General features: G+C 48.8%; 1 protein-coding gene across 6 annotated transcripts; it reads left to right on the forward strand.

Moving 5' to 3' along the window:
• The first annotated feature begins 118 nt into the window (after nucleotides 1-118).
• On the forward strand, nucleotides 119-19,627 carry LOC133341738 (tetratricopeptide repeat protein 16-like). 6 transcript variants are annotated; one of them, XM_061550399.1, is made up of 15 exons: nucleotides 197-445; nucleotides 2,783-2,857; nucleotides 4,396-4,592; nucleotides 5,192-5,282; nucleotides 6,121-6,264; nucleotides 7,100-7,200; nucleotides 8,582-8,711; nucleotides 9,950-10,164; nucleotides 10,895-11,142; nucleotides 13,166-13,307; nucleotides 13,974-14,139; nucleotides 17,763-17,935; nucleotides 18,711-18,855; nucleotides 19,061-19,225; nucleotides 19,491-19,627. In XM_061550399.1, exons 2-14 carry the CDS (start codon nucleotides 2,807-2,809, stop codon nucleotides 19,208-19,210), a joined length of 1,953 nt encoding a protein of 650 aa, XP_061406383.1. In that variant the 5' UTR covers nucleotides 197-445; nucleotides 2,783-2,806; the 3' UTR covers nucleotides 19,211-19,225; nucleotides 19,491-19,627. The 6 variants fall into 6 exon arrangements, with proteins under 6 accessions (XP_061406385.1, XP_061406387.1, XP_061406383.1 ...); XM_061550400.1 differs by having other exon boundaries at nucleotides 19,061-19,238; nucleotides 19,491-19,599; XM_061550401.1 differs by having other exon boundaries at nucleotides 119-201; nucleotides 19,061-19,506.
• The last annotated feature ends 19 nt before the right edge of the window (nucleotides 19,628-19,646 follow it).

Below are 19,646 nucleotides of genomic sequence, written 5' to 3' on the forward strand. Positions count from 1 at the left end.
CACACACAGTTGTGGACAAACGTGTTGACTGGTTAAACAACTGATCGCGACTCGGTACGCGATATAACCCCCCAAAATAAAATTTAAATAAACCTTTAGCAATTAATAAAAAAAAGCCAAACGCGTTTCGCTGCTCTCCACGTGTTTGTTGACGGTCTCCATGGCGACAAGAAAAGCGTCGCGGCCTAGCGATTCCAGCGGGCAAGTCCGACCACTTCAGCGTAAACGCGCATCTCACTTCGCACACATTCTACAATTTAGCAATTAAAGTGTTAAGGGGCCTCCTGTCTATCGTCTCGCACCGACATTAGATGTCGGGCGACGCGCGTATTCGACGCGTTGACATTTCGGCGGCGGCTCTTAGCTCGTGTTTGTTTAGATTGCGATGCTGCGCGCTGAGCCGTCGGGGTTTGTTGTAATTTATTAACGAGAAGAAGATATCTCGGTGAGTGGCAGCGTCTCGTGAGAGAGAGAGAGGGGGTGGTGGGAGATAGAGCGATGAAATCAGCCCTGGTTGCGGGAGGAAGGGAAGCGAGGTTGGATGGCGATTGCTCGGGAAGATTGAGGGACGCCTTCATCCAGCAGTGGAGAGGATACAAGGCTGTGATTGTTATTGTACCACGTCGTTGAAGGCTGCCTAAAGCCGTGCTTTTATTAAGGGCGACCACTGCGCATAACAAGACGTTAAAGCTTGCGGGGGGGCTAAGTTGTGGAACAGCGGAGAGCCGTGCAGCGAAATCCATTGTTGTACTGCACTTCTACGTGCTGTTTGTTGTCACCAAACGTTATTGACCAGCGTGGTGAAGTATGGTCAAATGACCCCCCCACAACGATTCGAGCGGGGTGGGGGGGCCTCATCCAGCAGTGGTTTGACAAACAGGCTGCAACGTATTGTAACGCAGCCTAGGCTATTGTATTAAATAGTTACTGAAGCACAGTCCTAAAGGCTCATAAACGCCAAGCTGCCAATAACAAACGGCACTGGCAAAAGTTGAGCATCGATGAGACTCAAACCGCTTCGCGATTCTCTCGCCAAGCACCGATTGATTTAAACAAAACAATTAAATTGTTTGACCTACACTGGATTGAACCGCTCCCGAGGTTCGTAAATTCACTTCGCAGTGGGATGATTTAATCATCATCAGCAGCAGCCATGAGCAATCCACTGCTGGATGGAAGCCCCCTAACAAACCGGCACCTCACGATATGGCCCCATGCAACGATCCATTTAGCACCTTGTTGCAAACGTCACTCCGTTGTTCTAATTCTTGACTATCGTCATTCCGTTTTCTATCTCCGTTACTTTACCGAAAGAACCAAGAATATGAATTCTTGCAGTCACGAACGTTTTAAGTCAAAATTTAACAGTTGTTGATATTGAACGACCCAGCAGCACCCTCTGCTGTTAGCAACAACAAAACACGCAACACAATCGTCAATAATACCGTGGCTTTCAATCAAATAAGTAATAAAACACATTTAATAAACGACGTTTTGGGCTATGGCCCTTCTTCATTGCATGTAATTCATGGTGCATATCAGAATACTTTTTAATACTGGAGGAATCCGATGAGCTATATTGATGTCCAGCAGGGGCAGGTAAAAACGTTGCAACAAACAGTACTTAAACATGATATACTGTATCATAATAGCACATATATTATGTCAGGCGAGCTTGAATCAATGCTGGTGAACTGCCAGATATGAGCAAGGCCCTCCTCTTGAAGATATGGGTCCGAGTTTCCACGGAAAAATATATAGTTAATATACAAATAAAATGCAAAGAATTGTCTTTATAAGTTTACTTTTAAGCAACAAAGTTCCGTATTCTATCTACTGGTGGGGAGGGGAAGCGGTTTAGCGGTGGTTAGATCGCCGCAAGCATCACCTCCGCACGTTCGATTAGCACGGCTGGCTACGTACGGTGCGAAAAAAGTTCACCGTACACACATCAGTGGCGAGTGAGATCTCGTCTGTGGCCAGCGTGGTGAAGTATGGTAACATAACCCTCACGAACGTCGTTTGATGAACAAATGGGTTTGTAAAGTATGTATTCAATGATTCGCTGGATATCTCGTTAATTTAAGTAGGGGACCTCCCTATACATGGTTATTGTTGGTTTAATAAGAATGGACGAGTGGAAAATAGAGTAATTGATTAATTGATGGCTACGTCGTGTGAACGAGACGAATTACTCCTTGGCCTCAATGTCCGTTTGCATTAGTTAAGTGTTTTCCCCCCAAGCGCCTGCATTTTAGCTTTTCACACCAGCAGCTGTGTGAGAATTGAATGACCAAGCCCAGATTGCACAGCACGCAAAAAAAAAACCACATGTAGTCGGAATAATTGGTCAATAGCAACAATTGATTGCCTTTGTGTGACTTAATTGAACATGAGTGTTTGAGGGTCTCCGTTGATCAGGTTAATTTCCCATGCTGGACGATGACCACGACTGACAGTGTCGCAGCGGTGCTGGCTGCTTGCCACGTGAATAAGGAACAAAAGCGGCCCGGTTGGTGGCTTGCCAATCAGGTTGCAATTTAAAATCCCGGTTGGGTCGGTTGACTCAGCCCATCATCCTTGGGGGGTCGGTAAAATTGGTACTACTTTGTGGGAAAGTCAACCGTGGTTGTGCTGTGGAGTGACTTGCCCCCGCCGTTGGCATGCAGATTTTTCTACCACTGACTCACGGCTGTGAACAGGAGATGGGCACCACCTCCATGCTCATTTTAGCAAGAAATCACTGACTTCGAGTTTAAAAGCAACTGTGAACATTTTGCAGAAGGCCATACCAGTGTTGCTTTCCATGGATGTGGATCGCCGTCAGGACAATGGAGAGGAGAGCTGCAGTACACAGGTATGTGTAAACAAAAGTAACAAACGTGCGAGAGTACATTTCACCACCTTGAAATAAAATGCAACGTCAGTTTAACACGTAGGCTTTCGCGACCAAATTACAACGCAGATCTATCGGCTGATGGACACGGCGGCTCCATGAATTCCAGCTGCATTTATGAAGACAAGAACTTTAGACAGGTTTCCAACCACTGTAATTATCTGTTTATCGCACATGAATTCCAAAATAGATGTCTTATTTCCATACTAAATGAGTTACGTGTTACAATGTTTGGTGGATTATTACATCGCTACGCAGTGAGTGATGGCAATGGCTTCCAGCCGTGGATCATAACTGATGATGGTGAACTCAATGTATGCAAAGTTCAATGAACGTTATCCTAAGTACAAATCAGTTTCTCATATTGATTTAATTAATTAAATAACACATTCCTGCGGAGGGAGCTGGTAGGAACATTGGGTTGCTCGGTCAATGGCCAGGGTCAACGGCGGCGTGGTGTATTCCGCAAATATGCCCGACTTTGAGGGCTGGTACAAGCTGGCGTAAGCACCACGGGGTGACCAGCCCCTCCCCACCCATACCCACCCCTCCCACCCCCCACCCAGCCCCACCCTCCCCACCCAGCTCCTCCCCACCCTCCCCACCCAGCCCCTCCCTGCACGATGGACGGACACAATAATCCCCTGTGGGCTGGTGGAACCAGGTGGCTCCTACCAATATTAAATATTTACACTTAGTTCAAATATTTTTTTAAAAAGTATATCTAAGTGTAGTGGCTGAACTTTTTTGCGTTGTCACTTTCAGATACGACCAAATATAATTAATTCAACGTGACATTTTTGTAAGTTACTAGGCTATTAAGGACATCATAATTAGCCACTTTTCCTTTGAATCCTACATGGTACAAATGAGGCTCTTTTATACACACACAGACACATCGAATATTCTCGCTAAAATATTGTCAAATTAATACTTCACCAATGAATCAACTACAAATAGTATGAGTTATGTGTTAAAATGTAAAAATAACAGCGAGTTATGTAACCCCTCCTATTTGCTAAATATACAATGTTATGTTTTGTATCAAGAATATAAAGCATACACATTGTCAATGTCGTGTGACTATCATTAGCATAGTTGACCTGTGCGTACACCCGCACGCATGTAAATGTGTTTTGAAACCTTACATTACGTTTTCGCAAAGTGGGTCTTTTTTTCCAGAATGAATATGAGTAGATGAGTTCGTCCTCTTAGGTATTTGTGAAGTGGTAGTACAGCCTACAGTCAGTCCACTGCTGGATGCGAGCGTTCTTCTACCGCGAGGGTCATGCGCGAGGTATCTGATCATACTTCACCACGCTGTTCATCGTCGCTTGCTGAAGGCGAAGAGCATATAGGTTCAGTACAAAAATGATGTTTCTGCACGACCCTCCTGTGCGTGTGTATGTATATTACTACTACTACTGGTGTACTTTTTGCTGTTATATTACGATTTTGTGTAAGGCTATGTTTAATTGTTTTAATTTTTGTATCATCAGGCTGAAGATGAACAAGGCGCCCCGCCATGCACTTTCCCTACGGCGGTTTCTGAGGAGCAGCTGGAGGGAGCTAGGAGAAGGACTCGCAATCGCCTGCAGTTCATCGGCTCCGGGGCCGTCTTCCTGCTGGATGATGGCAGAGGTCAAAGGGCAGGACCCAGCATGCAGAACGTCTTGGAAGACAAAGCCAGACAGCAGTGGGTTGTGTTTCTGGTGTCGTACATTTCCCCACGATGTCGTTTTTAATGTCCATCTCGCGCGGCAGCTTTCTGCATACCCAATGCTCCTTATGGGTTTATAATATTGGTGGCAAAGCAAAGCGTGTGCCAAGACACAGTGAATGAAAAGGTGTTGTTATTTTTACGTTTTGTCGAGGTGTTATATCTTAAAATCCATGTTGTCTAGGTATCCATGAAAGAAGAGAATGCAAATACCTTGAGTAAAAGGCAGTAAGAGATCCCTGTGTTGGCAGCTACAAGAAGGAATACATGTTTAAGTATCTTGTTGATTTCCTATACACGTGAACCCAGTGTAATAGCCAATGGCAGCTTTAGTCAAACTCAAGTTAACATTTGTGCACTTGACAAACGTTCTGTACTGAATGAAGGCTATAGAAGCTAGTGGTACAACCTTATGCAATCATATATGAGTAAACTCCTTTCACTAAAAAGATTTTAGTTCTATCAGGACATTGCATTCATTATTGAATGCAGTATTTAGTCATGGCACTTTGAAAAAATACGACTCTGCAGACACTCACCGTGCCATATGTTCAATTGTTATCGGTCTCTTGCAGCTCCATGAAGGGGCTTGAGGAATTTAACCGTGGGGAGTATGAGAAGGCTGTCCTGTGTTTTACAAAAGCTATCAACCTCACCCCACAACAGGCAAGTAATTCGCCATTTACATAAGAATATGTTTCTCGGAAACACACTTTCTCACTTTTCAGGTTCAATGATCATTTTCGTGGCATTTAATTCTCGTAAAAAAAAGTGAGCTCTTTAAAAGTAATATGCATTGCATTTGCCGACAAAGATGAATGCGGTATAATGGCTAAGTGAGCTATGTATAAAGCTATGAAAAACATTCTGAAATTGGTGTGAAATTCTTCCACCCATGATCCACACACGTTATCCGCTACTTACACGTGCACATGTCGGTGTCTTGACGAGTTTGTGTGCGTGTGTGCGGCGTGGCCGTGAGCTCCACACTGCCCTACGAGCCCAGCCACTCGAGTTCGATTGCCGTTCACGACCAGTATTGGTGGCGAGTATTTGAACTGGTCCTGGGCTTCCCCCACCCCGCCTCCTGTGTCTACTCGGCCTTATAAAGTAGTATCTGGTGCGGTGTGTAAACATCAGCACTGGCCACCGACCCATGGAACCGAATGGCTCACAGGGCTATACCTAATAAATGAACTTGAACTGCATCACATGCTTTCAGATGCGCTTCTGCAGCGGTCTGGAACGCTCTTCCTTCTGATATTAGGAAGTCACTGGAGCTATGCACATTCAAATCATCACCTACATTGAAAACACATTTCTTTAGAACTACTTTTTCTGTTGTTTGTTGTCCTTCTCCCGTATCTACGATTAGCACGGTTGGCTACGTACGGTGCGAAGGAAGTTCAACATACTACTCGTTCAGAGCACTTGCCCCAACAGTTATGTTAAAGGCTCTACGGGGGGGTCTATTTATCCTTGATCTTTGTGTGCTCACCCCCAGACGGATCTCTATGTGAAGAGAGCCGAAGCTTACCTCGAGCTGTGCGACTTCCAGTCGGCTATCCTGGGATACAAACAGGCACTCAGCGTCTCTCGGGGTCAAGCCCCGATCCACGGACGCCTGGCCAGCATCTACTGCATACACGTAGGGTTGTCGCCCTGCCGTGTTAAGATCTGACGGCACTTGATGATGCCGTGTTGAGCATCAGCTGAAGCTGGATCAATGTCACACGAGCCCAATTTGTCCCAAGCAATTGAGGTCGACTTTAATGAATGCAATTCTGACCTGTGTTGTGCTTTGTGTTCTAAGCGTACACATACGTTACGTTGGGAATTTTCATTTTTCATCAATACGAACGCCAATAAATGGATATGTTGTGTAGCTAATATAATGAGAATATACAACACAAATAAATGTGAGTCTCTAGAATGCTTTGCGTAAGTTCGTGCTCTATGTTTTCTTTAGAACTGCTTTGTGTAATTAGTGTGTTCTTCGCCCAGACCTCAGATTAGCTCGGTTGGCTACGTAAGATGTGAAAGAAGATCAACATGCATACATATAATATTGAATTGTCAATCTCTTTTTGCTGATATACAGCTATTGATTTATACATCCGGAAGAACGTCACTGAGTCTTAAGACTCTTTTTGGCCACTTTTACATTGAATGCGTGTTTGCATTTGAGATGGACCCGGTATACCTGGAAAAGAGAGAAAAAAAACCCATGCATACGAGGAGATAAAACTCATGGGTTGACACAGATGGGTTCATGAACCCGTTTGCTCAACTGTCATCTGGCCACCTTTACAGAGGCGAGCATGTTTGGCAGTCTCTCTGTAAATAGCGATCTCACCACGATCCACCCACCATCTCTCCAAAGCTGTGTATTATAGGTGTGCGTGTGGTGCTTAAAGTGACTATTTTAACTCAGGAGTGTGCGTGACACGATGAGCATGTCCCATTTTTGTATTTGTGAACAGGGCCAAGGCCTTTTTGAACACAAATTGTATCTGGATGCTCTGGAGGCATTTACGAGAGCCACAGAGCTCAAGCCCAGCAGCCTCTCCATCCAGATGAGATGGTACATTGACTGAAATTTCTCTGAACATAATGTCCTATGCTCATGATGGAATCTATAAACATTGTATGTATTGTGCATCAGTGTTTTATTTCAAATGTCTTGAGATATCCATTATAATGCAGCAACAGAAGTTAAGTTGCACAAGGCTTTTGTAGTTTTAATGGGGAGGACTAACTTTGACACGCATGGATTGTGCGAATCTGAGTTGGAAAATAATGTTTAGTTTTTTAAATATATATAGCATTATCGTTCATGCCAATTGCATCTCACAGACAATCTGGAAGGCAGCAGCCAGGGCAGTGAGTCGGTGCCAACAAATCCCCGAGCTCTATGGTCCTCTATATATTAAGATGTTTTTAGCTCATCAATGAGTGTTCGTACACGTGGGTGGATTGGACGATATTAATCCTCACTTTACTGTTCCATCTTCTTCTGGCAAGCCAGGGTATTGGTATGGTACCTGCTCGACATAGCCGTAACAGACTGTTGGGGCAAGTGCTGTTAGCGAGCAGCACCTGTGAAGGCCGGAACAGCACACGAGGGGGTGGGTGGCCAGCATCCTCGCACCAGGTACTCAATTGAGACTGAGTCGACCTCGGGGAGGCCCAGGACCGGTTCAGATAATTCGTCCCTGGTGTTGGCCGTGAGCGGGAATTGAATCCTGGTCACTGGATTCGTAGCGCGCTAACCTCTATGCTATCGTTTCTGTACACACACGTGTACAGGTGTACATCAGGTGTACACGCTCACACGCGTGTGCTTACATTCTAACTGATGTGTGCTAATTTACGTTAGCATGCAGCACAGTGTTGCTCTTAAAAATGACTTTGTGAAAGTATTTTGCTGCCAATTTTAACCCAAGACCTGGTATTCGTCAGCAGTGTGGCAAGTTCCATGGCGATTGGTCTAAGAGTTTTGCAGAATTCTGTAGTTTTCATTAAAGTATATGAAGGGTCCTCAGACAGATAGATGGACGCATGAAATATTTCCCAGGTATAGCAAACGAGCAGCCTATCAGCTCGTTTCAACATCCCCACAATGCTCTCAACAAGAATATGGCAATGTGATTGCATGTCATAGTTAAATGAATTGCCTGCAGTATCAGGCTAATTAAATGTTTCCCAAAATTAAAAATAGCAACGCCATAAAGACTAGCCGTGCAGTTTTAATGGGTCTACCCTGTCCGAATGAATAAGCGAATATATCCGAAGAGTCAGGAGGGTGGAGGGAAATTGGGGAACCATTGGCAGCAAGAGAAATGACCCCCGAGGGCTGAGTAATGAGAGTCCAATCCTGCGGGGTGTTGCAAGCGGCCCAACCTCAGCGGGAGCCAATCTGGTCAAACTTTGGGGGCCGCCGGTTCCACTTCTTTGCGTCGCAGTGTGGCGTGCCTGGCGGCGCTGGGCCGCTACGGCGATTGCCTGGAGCTGGTGGACCGCTGGCTCCTGGCCGAGACGGACAACGTCGACCTCTACGTGCTGCGGGCGCGCCTGCACCACCGCTTCAACAATGCAAGTGACGAGCGCGCGCCCAGCAAATTGTATAAATCCATAGACTTTGGTATTTTTTTCGGTAAAGTCACGTGGGTATAAAATAAAATAAAGCCACTGCTGGATGAGGAGCTCTCCTCGCGCCGTGCAGGTCACTCGCGTACTTTGCCGTGCTGGTCGGTGCGGGTTGGTGTAGCAGGGTGGACCCCAAGACCGCTGTAGATGACTCGCCGCTGATGTCAGATCACCGGGTTCACAACGTAGTGGGCTAACCACTGCGCTAAAGCTCCACCCCTGACACGACATTGCATCATCATCAGTCGGTGCATCGCGCGCTTTCAGATGCGCTTTTGCAGCCCTCTGGAATGCTCTTCCGATATTAGGAATATCACTGGAGCTATGCACTCTTTAAAAGCTTCTCGATTTAAAACACATTTCTTTAGAACATATTTTTGTTGTTTAGTTTGTTGTCCTCCCCCCAGAATCTCCGATTAGTACGGTTGGCTACGTATGGTATGAAAGAAGTTCAACATACATACACGTACATTATCAATCCACCGCTGAATTAAGGCCACCACCTTCACGGTCGCACGATGCAGCAACCACACGCCTGCCAAGCAGCCACAGCCGGTTGGCGCTGGCCAACTCTGCTGCTGTGCCCCTCGCCCTGACCCTCTTCCCAGTGGCATTGTAGCTCCATTATCATCCCAGGGGGATATGGCAATCGGTCAGGTGGGGCCCCAATATTTTATTTGTCTCGTACGGTTGTACTCTTAGGTTTTGTCGGTAAAGTTTTTTTTTTTAACTACGTGACTTTACCGAAAAAACTTAAGAGAATGAATCCTTGCAGTCACGAAAGCTTCAAATCTAGAATTCGTACGGTTGTGCCGAGGCTATTATATATCGTGGCTCCTTTTTGCCTAATCACGTCATTACGCTCACGGTCTCGAACATTTAGTGGCTGTAGGGGTGCTCCAACTTTACAAAATGCAGTCACTACAGGCCCGTAGTAGTACCTCTTTGCAATATAATTGATGCGTATCTAATGAAATAAATATTCCAGGAACGGAGTTCAATGCCCAATGTTCTTTGCCTCAAGTTACTATCATTCAAAGCAAATGACGTTTCTTTTCCACCGTTGACAAAATATCTCATGGTGGCTGTCAAGGGGGCCCCAACTCGTAGCTTTGGCCACCAGCGGGGGCCAAGGCACCCCCTGCCCCCAAGCTGGTCACGCTACTGCCCCCTCCTCTCCGCAGCCGAGCCGCTGCCACGAGGATGCTCGTGAAGCGGCGCGTCTGGCGCCGGGCCGCGTGGAGGCGGAGGCGCTGCTGGACAGCCTGCGCAGGCGAGCGCAGGACGCGCGGGCGCAGGCCGTAGCCGGGGCGCTGCGCGGGAGGCCCCGCGAGGCGCTGGCCAAGATCTCGCTCGCCGTCGAGAGCGACCCCGGAGCACCCGAGCACCACGTGCTGCGGTGAGTCGTCGTTGTGGCTTCGCTGCCGGGGACCGCCGCGGGATCGAGCACGTGTTGCGCAATCACGTGGCCCGCCAACACACGCAATTTTTTTTATGAAGTGGCCCGTTAGAAAATGCATTTTAAAGAAGTGTGGTGTAGGCGTGTACTTGCTGTTAGTCCACGGAAGATGTAGCCCGAAGTTAATTTGGCTGTTGATTTGTACCAAGGCTGTCTCTGACAAGTGTGAAATTTCGCTTGTGAGAAAACGAATTTAAACTCGATCAGTATTGACTTTATAACACCGAGTGATTGCCATTATATTTTCATACATTGTCAATGCCGTGACATCACTATCGTGCTATAAATGTATTTTTAAGAGTTTTTTTTCTCATTAACAAAGCTTCAAACTCGTCGGTCGTGTTTACCGATCATTTCCCATGTGCAGCGTGTAAGGACATTATTTGCGTGTAGTCGGGCGAGATTTGTATATATGTAGCCAACCGCGTGAATCGGACACGTGGGGGAAGGACAACAAATTAAACACAAAAATCAGTTCTAAAGAAATAAGTTTTCCATCTAGATGATCTAAAAGTGCATAGCTCCAGTGGCTTCCTAATATAAGAAACGCATTTGAAAGCGCGCGATGCGGTGACCGCCTTTGTTCGACTGCTGCGAGTTTATGCCGTGCTTTTGGTTCGCCAAAAAAAACCCCGGCTTAACGCTGGCGTGACGCTCTGCCACGTGGCAGGGCCGCCCTGCTGCGCCAGCTGCAAGACTTTGCGGGCGCCACCGAGGAGCTGCTGGCGGGGATGGAGGCGGCGGGTCACGACCCGGAGAACGCGGCCCAGCGAGCCGCCCAGCGGCAGCTCCTCATCGCCTACAACGACCTCGCCGTGCACTGCTGCCGCCGGGGCCTCTTCCAGGAGGCGGTGGCGCTGCTCAACAGGGCCATCCGCGCTGAGAAAGGGGCCAAGAGTCTCTACCGAAACCGTGGAGGTCGGTCTGCCTAAACTCCGCCCCCCACCCGCAAAGGCCTCGAGCAGGGGTTGGGAACCTGCGGCTCTGGAGCTGCATGCGGCTCTTGAAGGACTGCAGTGCCGCTCTTGAAATTCGAAATAAATTACTCTTTGGTATTTTGTTTGCCGAGCCCTGACCATGGGAATTCAGTTCACCATGGAAGTCCAGTTCACCGTGGAAGTCCAGTTTACCATGGAAGTCCAGTTCACTTCGGAAGTCCAGTTCACCATGGGAGTCCAGTTCACCGTGGAAGTCCAGTTTACCAGGGCAGCTTCTGAGCCGCATGCGGCTCTTCAGGGACTGCTGCTTCGTGACATGAATTATTGAGGACCACCATCTCGTATTCACGTTGCATTGCGGCTCTTGAAATAGTTTTTTTATTATCGCATTCGAAAATGGCTCTTCTTGTTGTTTTGGTTGCCAACCTCTGGCCTAGAGCCTTGCTCCGAATCAATGGCAGGCCCACTGGTCGTAATGATTATTTAGTATGTCGAGTATTCGCGCGATTCGTAGTCTATATATCGTGTATTTTTACGGTTAATACACACCTGCAGTAATAACCAGGGTGGCCTGTCGGATTCGAACCGTAAAAAAAAGATCTGCAACAAGTAGCGAACGAGCTACCGTTGGGTCATAAATCACCGCCAAATCACCCAGACTAAGTTTCGTCACGATCTTCGTGATTATGATCATCATCCTCACCTACAATCAATTTACCTGGAATGTGCCTTATTATCCTCAGATCCCGGAAGCTAAGCAGGGTTGAGCCTACGGCGCTTGTGCTATGTGCTCATCTATCTTCTGCACACGAACTGGGAGAATTGCTCACATCTCCACAGTGATTGTCATCTCGTTATTTGCTCACTCCTGTGGCTGCTGTTAAGTCTCCAGTCTAGTCCACTGGTCATCATCCCTTCTAGAAATGCGTCCTGCGCAAACCCACCTGCCTTTGTTCCCTAATTCACCTGCTACCCTGTTTTTTTGTCTCTCTGCAATCCCAAGAATGCATCTTTCCATGCTTCATCTCTCTATTTTCAGCCTTCGTTCCATTTCCATGTTGCCCATGCATACGATAGCTGGGTAGTACGCACAGATTGAAAACGCTCTTCTCCATGCACATCATTGTGCTGCTCTTAATTATCAAGCCCATCGTCCGGCGATGAAGCTCATTGCGGAGATAAAATGCAAGCAAACGCTCACCGTTCACATGCGCGTGCTTGTTTGGCGCACCGTAGCAAATTTACATTTGCACCGACGTAGGCAAGAATTGGATGTGCGGAGGAAACCACGCGAGGGGAAAAAGCTTTGAAAGTCGGCAAGGATGACACGTGCTGTGCATGTGTCTCCTCCGTTGACAAGCACGGGATTTCATGAATTATGAAGGCGCGTTGTGTTGCCCGCATATTCCGTGCGAGTACAGCCGAGCCTTCCCGACGTCAACTCCTGTTTTGCGGCCTCAAACAAAAAAAAACCCCAAGAAGAGTAAACTTGACACTAAAAGGAGTCAGACCAACGCCGTGACGTCCATTAGCGTAACTTTTTGTTACGATCAAACCTGTGGTTGACGTGAGTCACGGTGACGTTAAGTGTTTTGCTTAGGCGTTTGTCCGCACATCACCGGAACGCGCCCATGTGCTTTTCGTGCGCCAGTGTGCTGCTACGGCAGAGTTGCGTTTAGGGCAACCGCACTACGAACCCGGCGGGCCGAGTTCAACTCCCGGCCACGGCTAACATCGGTGGCGATTATCTGATATGGTCCCGCTCCTGCCCGAGTTGGGCTTAACCATAAATGTAGAAACTGGCGCAATATGTAAACGTCAGCGCTCGGGAGACAAAGGCGACTTGGCATGGTGCTGGCCACACCACAAACCTCGTGCGGTGTGCCAACCTTCACACATGCGGCAAACGGGGCTTGTCATCGACATTCTAAAAAGGCCATACGGGGGGGTTTCTTTGGTTTTGCTCACGTGCCCAACTGGTGCATCTGTGCCCCCACCGCTAGACTGCTTCTACAAGATGGACGAGTTGGGGTTTGCACTCGCCGATTACCAGCAGGCCTACGAGCTGGACCCCGGCGACTCGTGCTTGAGGGAGAGGATCGCCTTGGTGCACCACGACCTGGCTGTGGTGGACCACCACGAAAAGTGAGTCGGTTGCATAGGCGGTGACAGCGTCAGTATTTCAAAAAGATAAGTCTTAGCGTCGTGCCGTTTCCCCTTAATTGTTCTGCCACAGCGAATTGGTTGGCGCACTGGAGAGGCCGCCGTTTCAATCTGCTCGGCATGACGTTGAAAGAGCGGTGCAGGTTTCTTAAACCACCCCCCCCCTCCTCTGTCCATCCCAGTGGTCTATGTGGCTCCATCACGGTCAATCGGCAGGTGGCGTGTGGCGTGGTGAGGTGAAGTGTGGGTAACCCCGTGATAAGCCACTTCTTTGAGCTGTCATTTGTGGCCAGGTCGCTTCTAAAAAAGAACTAATAGCTCAGTGGGCCTTACCTGGTTAACTAAACATATTTTAGTTTTAGCTGACTTATAGTGATTCGCTTACCTTTCCCATACTCTGCACTCCTTTCGTTTGTTTGTATTGATTATTGTTGTAACTTTGTGACTCGCTCCTACTGGACACCCATGAAAAAGAGCATCGGATTTCTCCGAGATAAATAATCTGATTCTGATTCCAAGACTATATTTTTCCTTACAAATTTTCCCACGATAGCTACCTCAAGTAATAGGATATTGCTGGCTAAAAAAGCCAGCACCACCGCGTGTGTTACCCCTGGCCTCAAAAACCGCGGCTCCTCCTTTGCCCAGGCGATACGCGGACGCGGAGCGGCGCTGCACGGAAGCGATCCGGAACCACCCGGGGCTGGGCGCTGCCTACGTGCAGCGTGCGATGGCGCGCCAGATGATGCAGGAGAACGCGGGAGCGAGGCTCGACGTTGTCACAGCCCTGCTCATCCAGCCCAGCAACCAGAAGGTGACGACTCACTCACTCCCTATTCATCCCCGACGGGACGTAGGGCTACAACCAGCAGGTGACTACTCACTCACTCCCTATTCATCCCCGACGGGATGTAGGGCTACAACCAGCAGGTGACTACTCACTCACTCCCTATTCATCCCCGATGGGGCGTAAGGCTACAACCAGCAGGTGACTACTCACTCACTCCCTATTCATCCCCTACGGGACGTAGGGCTACAACCAGCAGGTGACTACTCACTCACTCCCTATTCATCCCCGACGGGATGTAGGGCTACAACCAGCAGGTGACTACTCAATCACTCCCTATCCATCCCCTACGGGACGTAGGGCTACAACCAGCAGGTGACTACTCACTCACTCCCTATTCATCCCCGATGGGGCGTAAGGCTACAACCAGCAGGTGACTACTCACTCACTCCCTATTCATCCCCGATGGGACGTAGGGCTACAACCAGCAGGTGACTACTCACTCACTCCCTATTCATCCCCTACGGGACGTAGGGCTACAACCAGCAGGTGACTACTCACTCACTCCCTATTCATCCCCGATGGGATGTAGGGCTACAACCAGCAGGTGACTACTCACTCACTCCCTATTCATCCCCGACGGGACGTAAGGCTACAACCAGCAGGTGACTACTCACTCACTCCCTATTCATCCCCGACGGGATGTAGGGCTACAACCAGCAGGTGACTACTCACTTACTCCCTATTCATCCCCGACGGGACGTAAGGCTACAACCAGCAGGTGACTACTCACTTACTCCCTATTCATCCCCGACGGGACGTAAGGCTACAACCAGCAGGTGACTACTCACTTACTCCCTATTCATCCCCGACGGGACGTAAGGCTACAACCAGCAGGTGACTACTCACTCACTCCCTATTCATCCCCGACGGGATGTAGGGCTACAACCAGCAGGTGACTACTCACTCACTCCCTATTCATCCCCGATGGGGCGTAAGGCTACAACCAGCAGGTGACTACTCACTCACTCCCTATTCATCCCCTACGGGACGTAGGGCTACAACCAGCAGGTGACTACTCACTCACTCCCTATTCATCCCCGACGGGATGTAGGGCTACAACCAGCAGGTGACTACTCAATCACTCCCTATCCATCCCCTACGGGACGTAGGGCTACAACCAGCAGGTGACTACTCACTCACTCCCTATTCATCCCCGATGGGGCGTAAGGCTACAACCAGCAGGTGACTACTCACTCACTCCCTATTCATCCCCGATGGGACGTAGGGCTACAACCAGCAGGTGACTACTCACTCACTCCCTATTCATCCCCGACGGGACGTAGGGCTACAACCAGCAGGTGACTACTCACTCACTCCCTATTCATCCCCGACGGGACGTAGGGCTACAACCAGCAGGTGACTACTCACTCACTCCCTATTCATCCCCGACGGGACGTAAGGCTACAACCAGCAGGTGACTACTCACTCACTCCCTATTCATCCCCGACGGGATGTAGGGCTACAACCAGCAGGTGACTACTCACTTACTCCCTATTCATCCCCGACGGGACGTAAGGCTACAACCAGCAGGTGACTACTCACTTACTCCCTATTCATCCCCGACGGGACGTAAGGCTACAACCAGCAGGTGACTACTCACTTACTCCCTATTCATCCCCGACGGGACGTAAGGCTACAACCAGCAGGTGACTACTCACTCACTCCCTATTCATCCCCGACGGGACGTAAGGCTGCAGATGAAACCTCGCCCGAGCCAGACTGATTGGTGAGACGTGGAGCTTTTATAGTGATGGAGGCACTTCTGGAATACTAAACTATAAACTTTATTTTTTATGTTACTAGGTAAGGCCCACTGAGCTTTATAGCTCTTTTCAGAAGTGACCTGGCTAACACAAATGATAGCGCAACGAAGTGGCTTATCACGTCGACATTTATATTAGCCAAATACTGTAAGCGCGCGTTTATAAATGTGGAGGGAAAACCGGAGGACCCGCAGGAAAATCCATGCCACCACGGGAAGAACACGCAAACTCAAATTCTACAGGTGTCAGGGTCGTGATCGAACCCATGAGTTTTGTATGCCAGGCGAGGTAGTTAACATCTTGCCACCATCGCGCCCCAATCATGCAATGGTGGACCGAAGGAGGGACCACCCACCCCCCGTAAAAAAATTGGTATGTTAGTGATATTTACCAGAGAAAATGCATGCAATTGTGTTTGTATTAGTATTAATGTAAGGGCCTATTTAAAAAAAAAAAACCTTAATTTCAGGAGCACCCCACCTTGGGACGTTTCTCGATCCACCTCTGGTGCACTTAAAATGTATTTAATAAATTACATTAATCAAAGTAATAATGATTTGTTTTGTTTACATAACGCCCTCCTTTACGCCGGGGCATCTCGTAGCGTTTTACACGCAACACGCGACTTGCATCACGTATATTTACCCTTAGTGGGAAGTTGTCCCTTTTGGACACAAGGTGATCTAGCACCTGGACTGCAATCAGACATTCGTCTGTGAGCGAGTGTAGGATGACAACTGCCACGTGTAGGTCTAATTTCGTTTATTTTAATTGGCAGCATTGGGTCGTGACGGCGGCACGCAGTGGCCTACTCCTCCTGCGTGTACGCTGACGTCCGGAGGATTCGTAACGTCCACACGCGCTGAACCGCACTCTCTCTCGCCTTGGTTTGGCCCTCCGTCGCTCGCTTTCTCCCGCGCTCGTGGGGCTGTAAAATAAATGTTCGCTTCAGTAATCCGTTGCTTGTGCCAACGATTAGTGAATTTGAGCCGAGGTTATCTCTGCTGCGGTGAAATGGCTAATCGATAATGGGAGGAAAAGCGCTCTCCCGCCCTTGAGGTAACGCATTTCGTCGATTGCGTATTTGCGTCCGTACACACGCGCGCGCGCGTGCACGGAAGAGTAACGAGCGGCGTTCTTTTGCTCATTAAGGGAAAACAAATCTGCTGGCTCATTAACAAAACGCAACGTTCCACAGCGACGTGCAACGCATTAACGTGAGAAGTTAACGACGGCCGCACCAAAATTAGCAGCGCCGTGTATCCGGGAATCCACTCCCGCGGAGAACAAGGGTCGGTGGTTCATCTTCTTGGTTCTTTCGGTAAAGTCACGTAGAAGGGAAATAATAAAATAAAATAAATAAAACATAATAAAATAGAGAATTATTTTATTATGTTTTATTTGTATTATTTTATTATTTCCCTTCTACGTGACTTTACCGAAAGAACCAAATAAATAAAACATAATAAAATAGAGAATTATTTATTATGTTTTATTTTTATTATTTCCCTTCTACGTGACTTTACCGAAAGAAACAAGAAGATGAATCCCTGCAGTCACGAAAGCTTTACATCGGAAAAAAAAGGGTCGGTGGATTGCACGGAGGACCTGCGTTCGTCACCGGGCTGTAAGGTGGCCGCCAGGGTCATTGCCCGAAACGTCACCCGTGTATATACTTTATAAGGCCACAGCCTTGAATGAATGAATGTGAGTAGAGTTTTTTTTTGTTTCTCTCTGTATAAAGTGGATTTTACTGCCCATTCCCCCACCCCCCTGAATAACCCAGAGTGGGTGATTGTCCTGCACCGACCCGGTCCCCGCTAGGTACTGCCCATGCTGAGTCAGCTCTTTCCGGGCAAGTCGGTGGGCGACGTCATGGCGAGCGAATTCGCTCGCGCTGCCGCAGCAGCCACCTCGAGGTCCTCTGCACGGGGGGGAGCAGCTGGCCCGGGCGTCAGCACGGACAGAGCATTGGCGCCACCACGCGGCCATCGCACGTAAATGCAACTAACAGCGACCGACGAACTCCCCCTCCTCCTTCTCCACCTCCTCCTCCCCCACCTCCTCCTCCACCTCCTCCTCCTCCCCCACCTCCTCCTCCCCCACCTCCTCCTCCCCCCCCACCCCCCCACCTCCTCCCCCCCCACCTCCTCCCCCCCCACCTCCTCCCCCACCACCACGAACATCCTCCTACCAACACAGCATTTCATAAGCCAGAGCGCGCACGCCATCCTGAATGTGGTCAGTCGGCAGCGAGTGAATCTGGATAAAAATCCACGTGGCCAAAGGGAGAACATCCAAACTCCACATACAGCAGGCGTCAGGGGTCGAACCCACGACCTCCTGTATACCAGGCGAGGTAGTTAACATCTCGCCATCGCAATGCGCTCGGTGGTCTCAGAAGTTGAGTCTCCGGGCCGTGCTTGGAGTGGGCGACCGCTGAACAGAGCAAGGCTCGTGGTTTGTCAGCAGAGGGCAGTACAGCAAAATGAATTGTTCGACTGCACTCCCACGCTCTCACATACATGCTCCTCCAGCCTTCAGTGCGGTAAAGTATTGTCAAATAACCCTCATGACCGACGGTGGATTGCCAAAAGGCCTGTACGTGTACAAATTGTTGGCTTTGGGTCAGAGCCGTGTATTTTTTTTTATTGGGAGAAAAAATGACATTCAGTCCGAGGAAACGGGTTTACAAAATAACTCTCCAGTGTAAAGCTAGAGCAGCTTGCATCGCCTTGCACCTATTCCGTATTTTTTTCCTGTCGTTGTCAGCGGTTCAACACCGGGTGAAGGAACTCCCCAAACATCCCAACTGCCTGGCACGGGCGACGCCACAAACAGCGACGCCACAAACGGCGTCGCCTCTCGCGTTCCGAACTCTCGCCTAATCCGCAAACTGATGGCGGAGAAGAAAAAGGTACCTTTACGGGGATCTTTCTTTCACATTACATCGCGAGCTTTGTTTTTTCTTATTGCTGTTTTTTCGTACGGCGTTGCGAGATGCAGGTATTGCATGGACACAGTATCCAAAAAATATATATTCGCGAAAACTTTAACAGTGTTTGGCTATTGAGCCGTTTTCAATTGTAATCAATGAACTTGAGGATCGCCGTCCTTTGCAGGCGGATGTGGACGTCAGAAGAGCGCTGATGGAGAGGGCATCTCTGAGCCCCGCGGTGCCGAGACTGAGGGTCGTGCATGAAGCAAGCGGCACGCAAGCGAGCGGCACTGACCGGCCGTACACGTGGAGGACCTTCAGCCAGCACCGCTGAGGGCCAGGCTTCCTGGTAACACTGCCAGGTCTCACCTTACTCAAAGTGTCGGGTGATTTTTTTGTTTTGTTACCGTGTAGATTTTTCGCGCTCATGCCGTACAGCTCACCGATGCATTCTCGCAACTGTTCCTGAAAAGCTCCCAGGTGGTGGAGCGAAACAGCAGGCCGGTACAACCCAAAAACATACCGTTATTTTTTTCCAAATTGTACCTTCTTTGTGCCATTGGCGTCATACTATTCAGATCTGTCGGAGAGCAGTGTGACTCTTTCTGTTACAGAAAGGCCCACGGAAGTGGACACCACAGAGCTACCTGCGAGATCCCTGCAGGTGACCTCAACAGTTCGACACAGCTGGGGGACAGGACTGTCCCGCCTGTCGTGCAAAATAGCAGCGTTCGTTGTACAACAGCTAAACCAATCTTTAATTCAAGAGG

This window comes from Lethenteron reissneri, chromosome 12, assembly GCF_015708825.2.
Source record: "Lethenteron reissneri isolate LAM-NWPU_2019-01 chromosome 12, ASM1570882v1, whole genome shotgun sequence".
Lineage (NCBI taxonomy): Eukaryota > Metazoa > Chordata > Hyperoartia > Petromyzontiformes > Petromyzontidae > Lethenteron > Lethenteron reissneri.

Bases quoted from the DNA above. Each gene is read 5' to 3' on its own strand.
- LOC133341738 (XM_061550401.1), top strand. From the start codon at position 2,807: ATGGATGTGGATCGCCGTCAGGACAATGGAGAGGAGAGCTGCAGTACA. The intron at 11,143-13,165 runs GTCGGTCTGCCT...CCCCACCGCTAG, and splicing joins TCTCTACCGAAACCGTGGAG to ACTGCTTCTACAAGATGGAC. The intron at 13,308-13,973 runs GTGAGTCGGTTG...TCCTTTGCCCAG, and splicing joins GTGGTGGACCACCACGAAAA to GCGATACGCGGACGCGGAGC.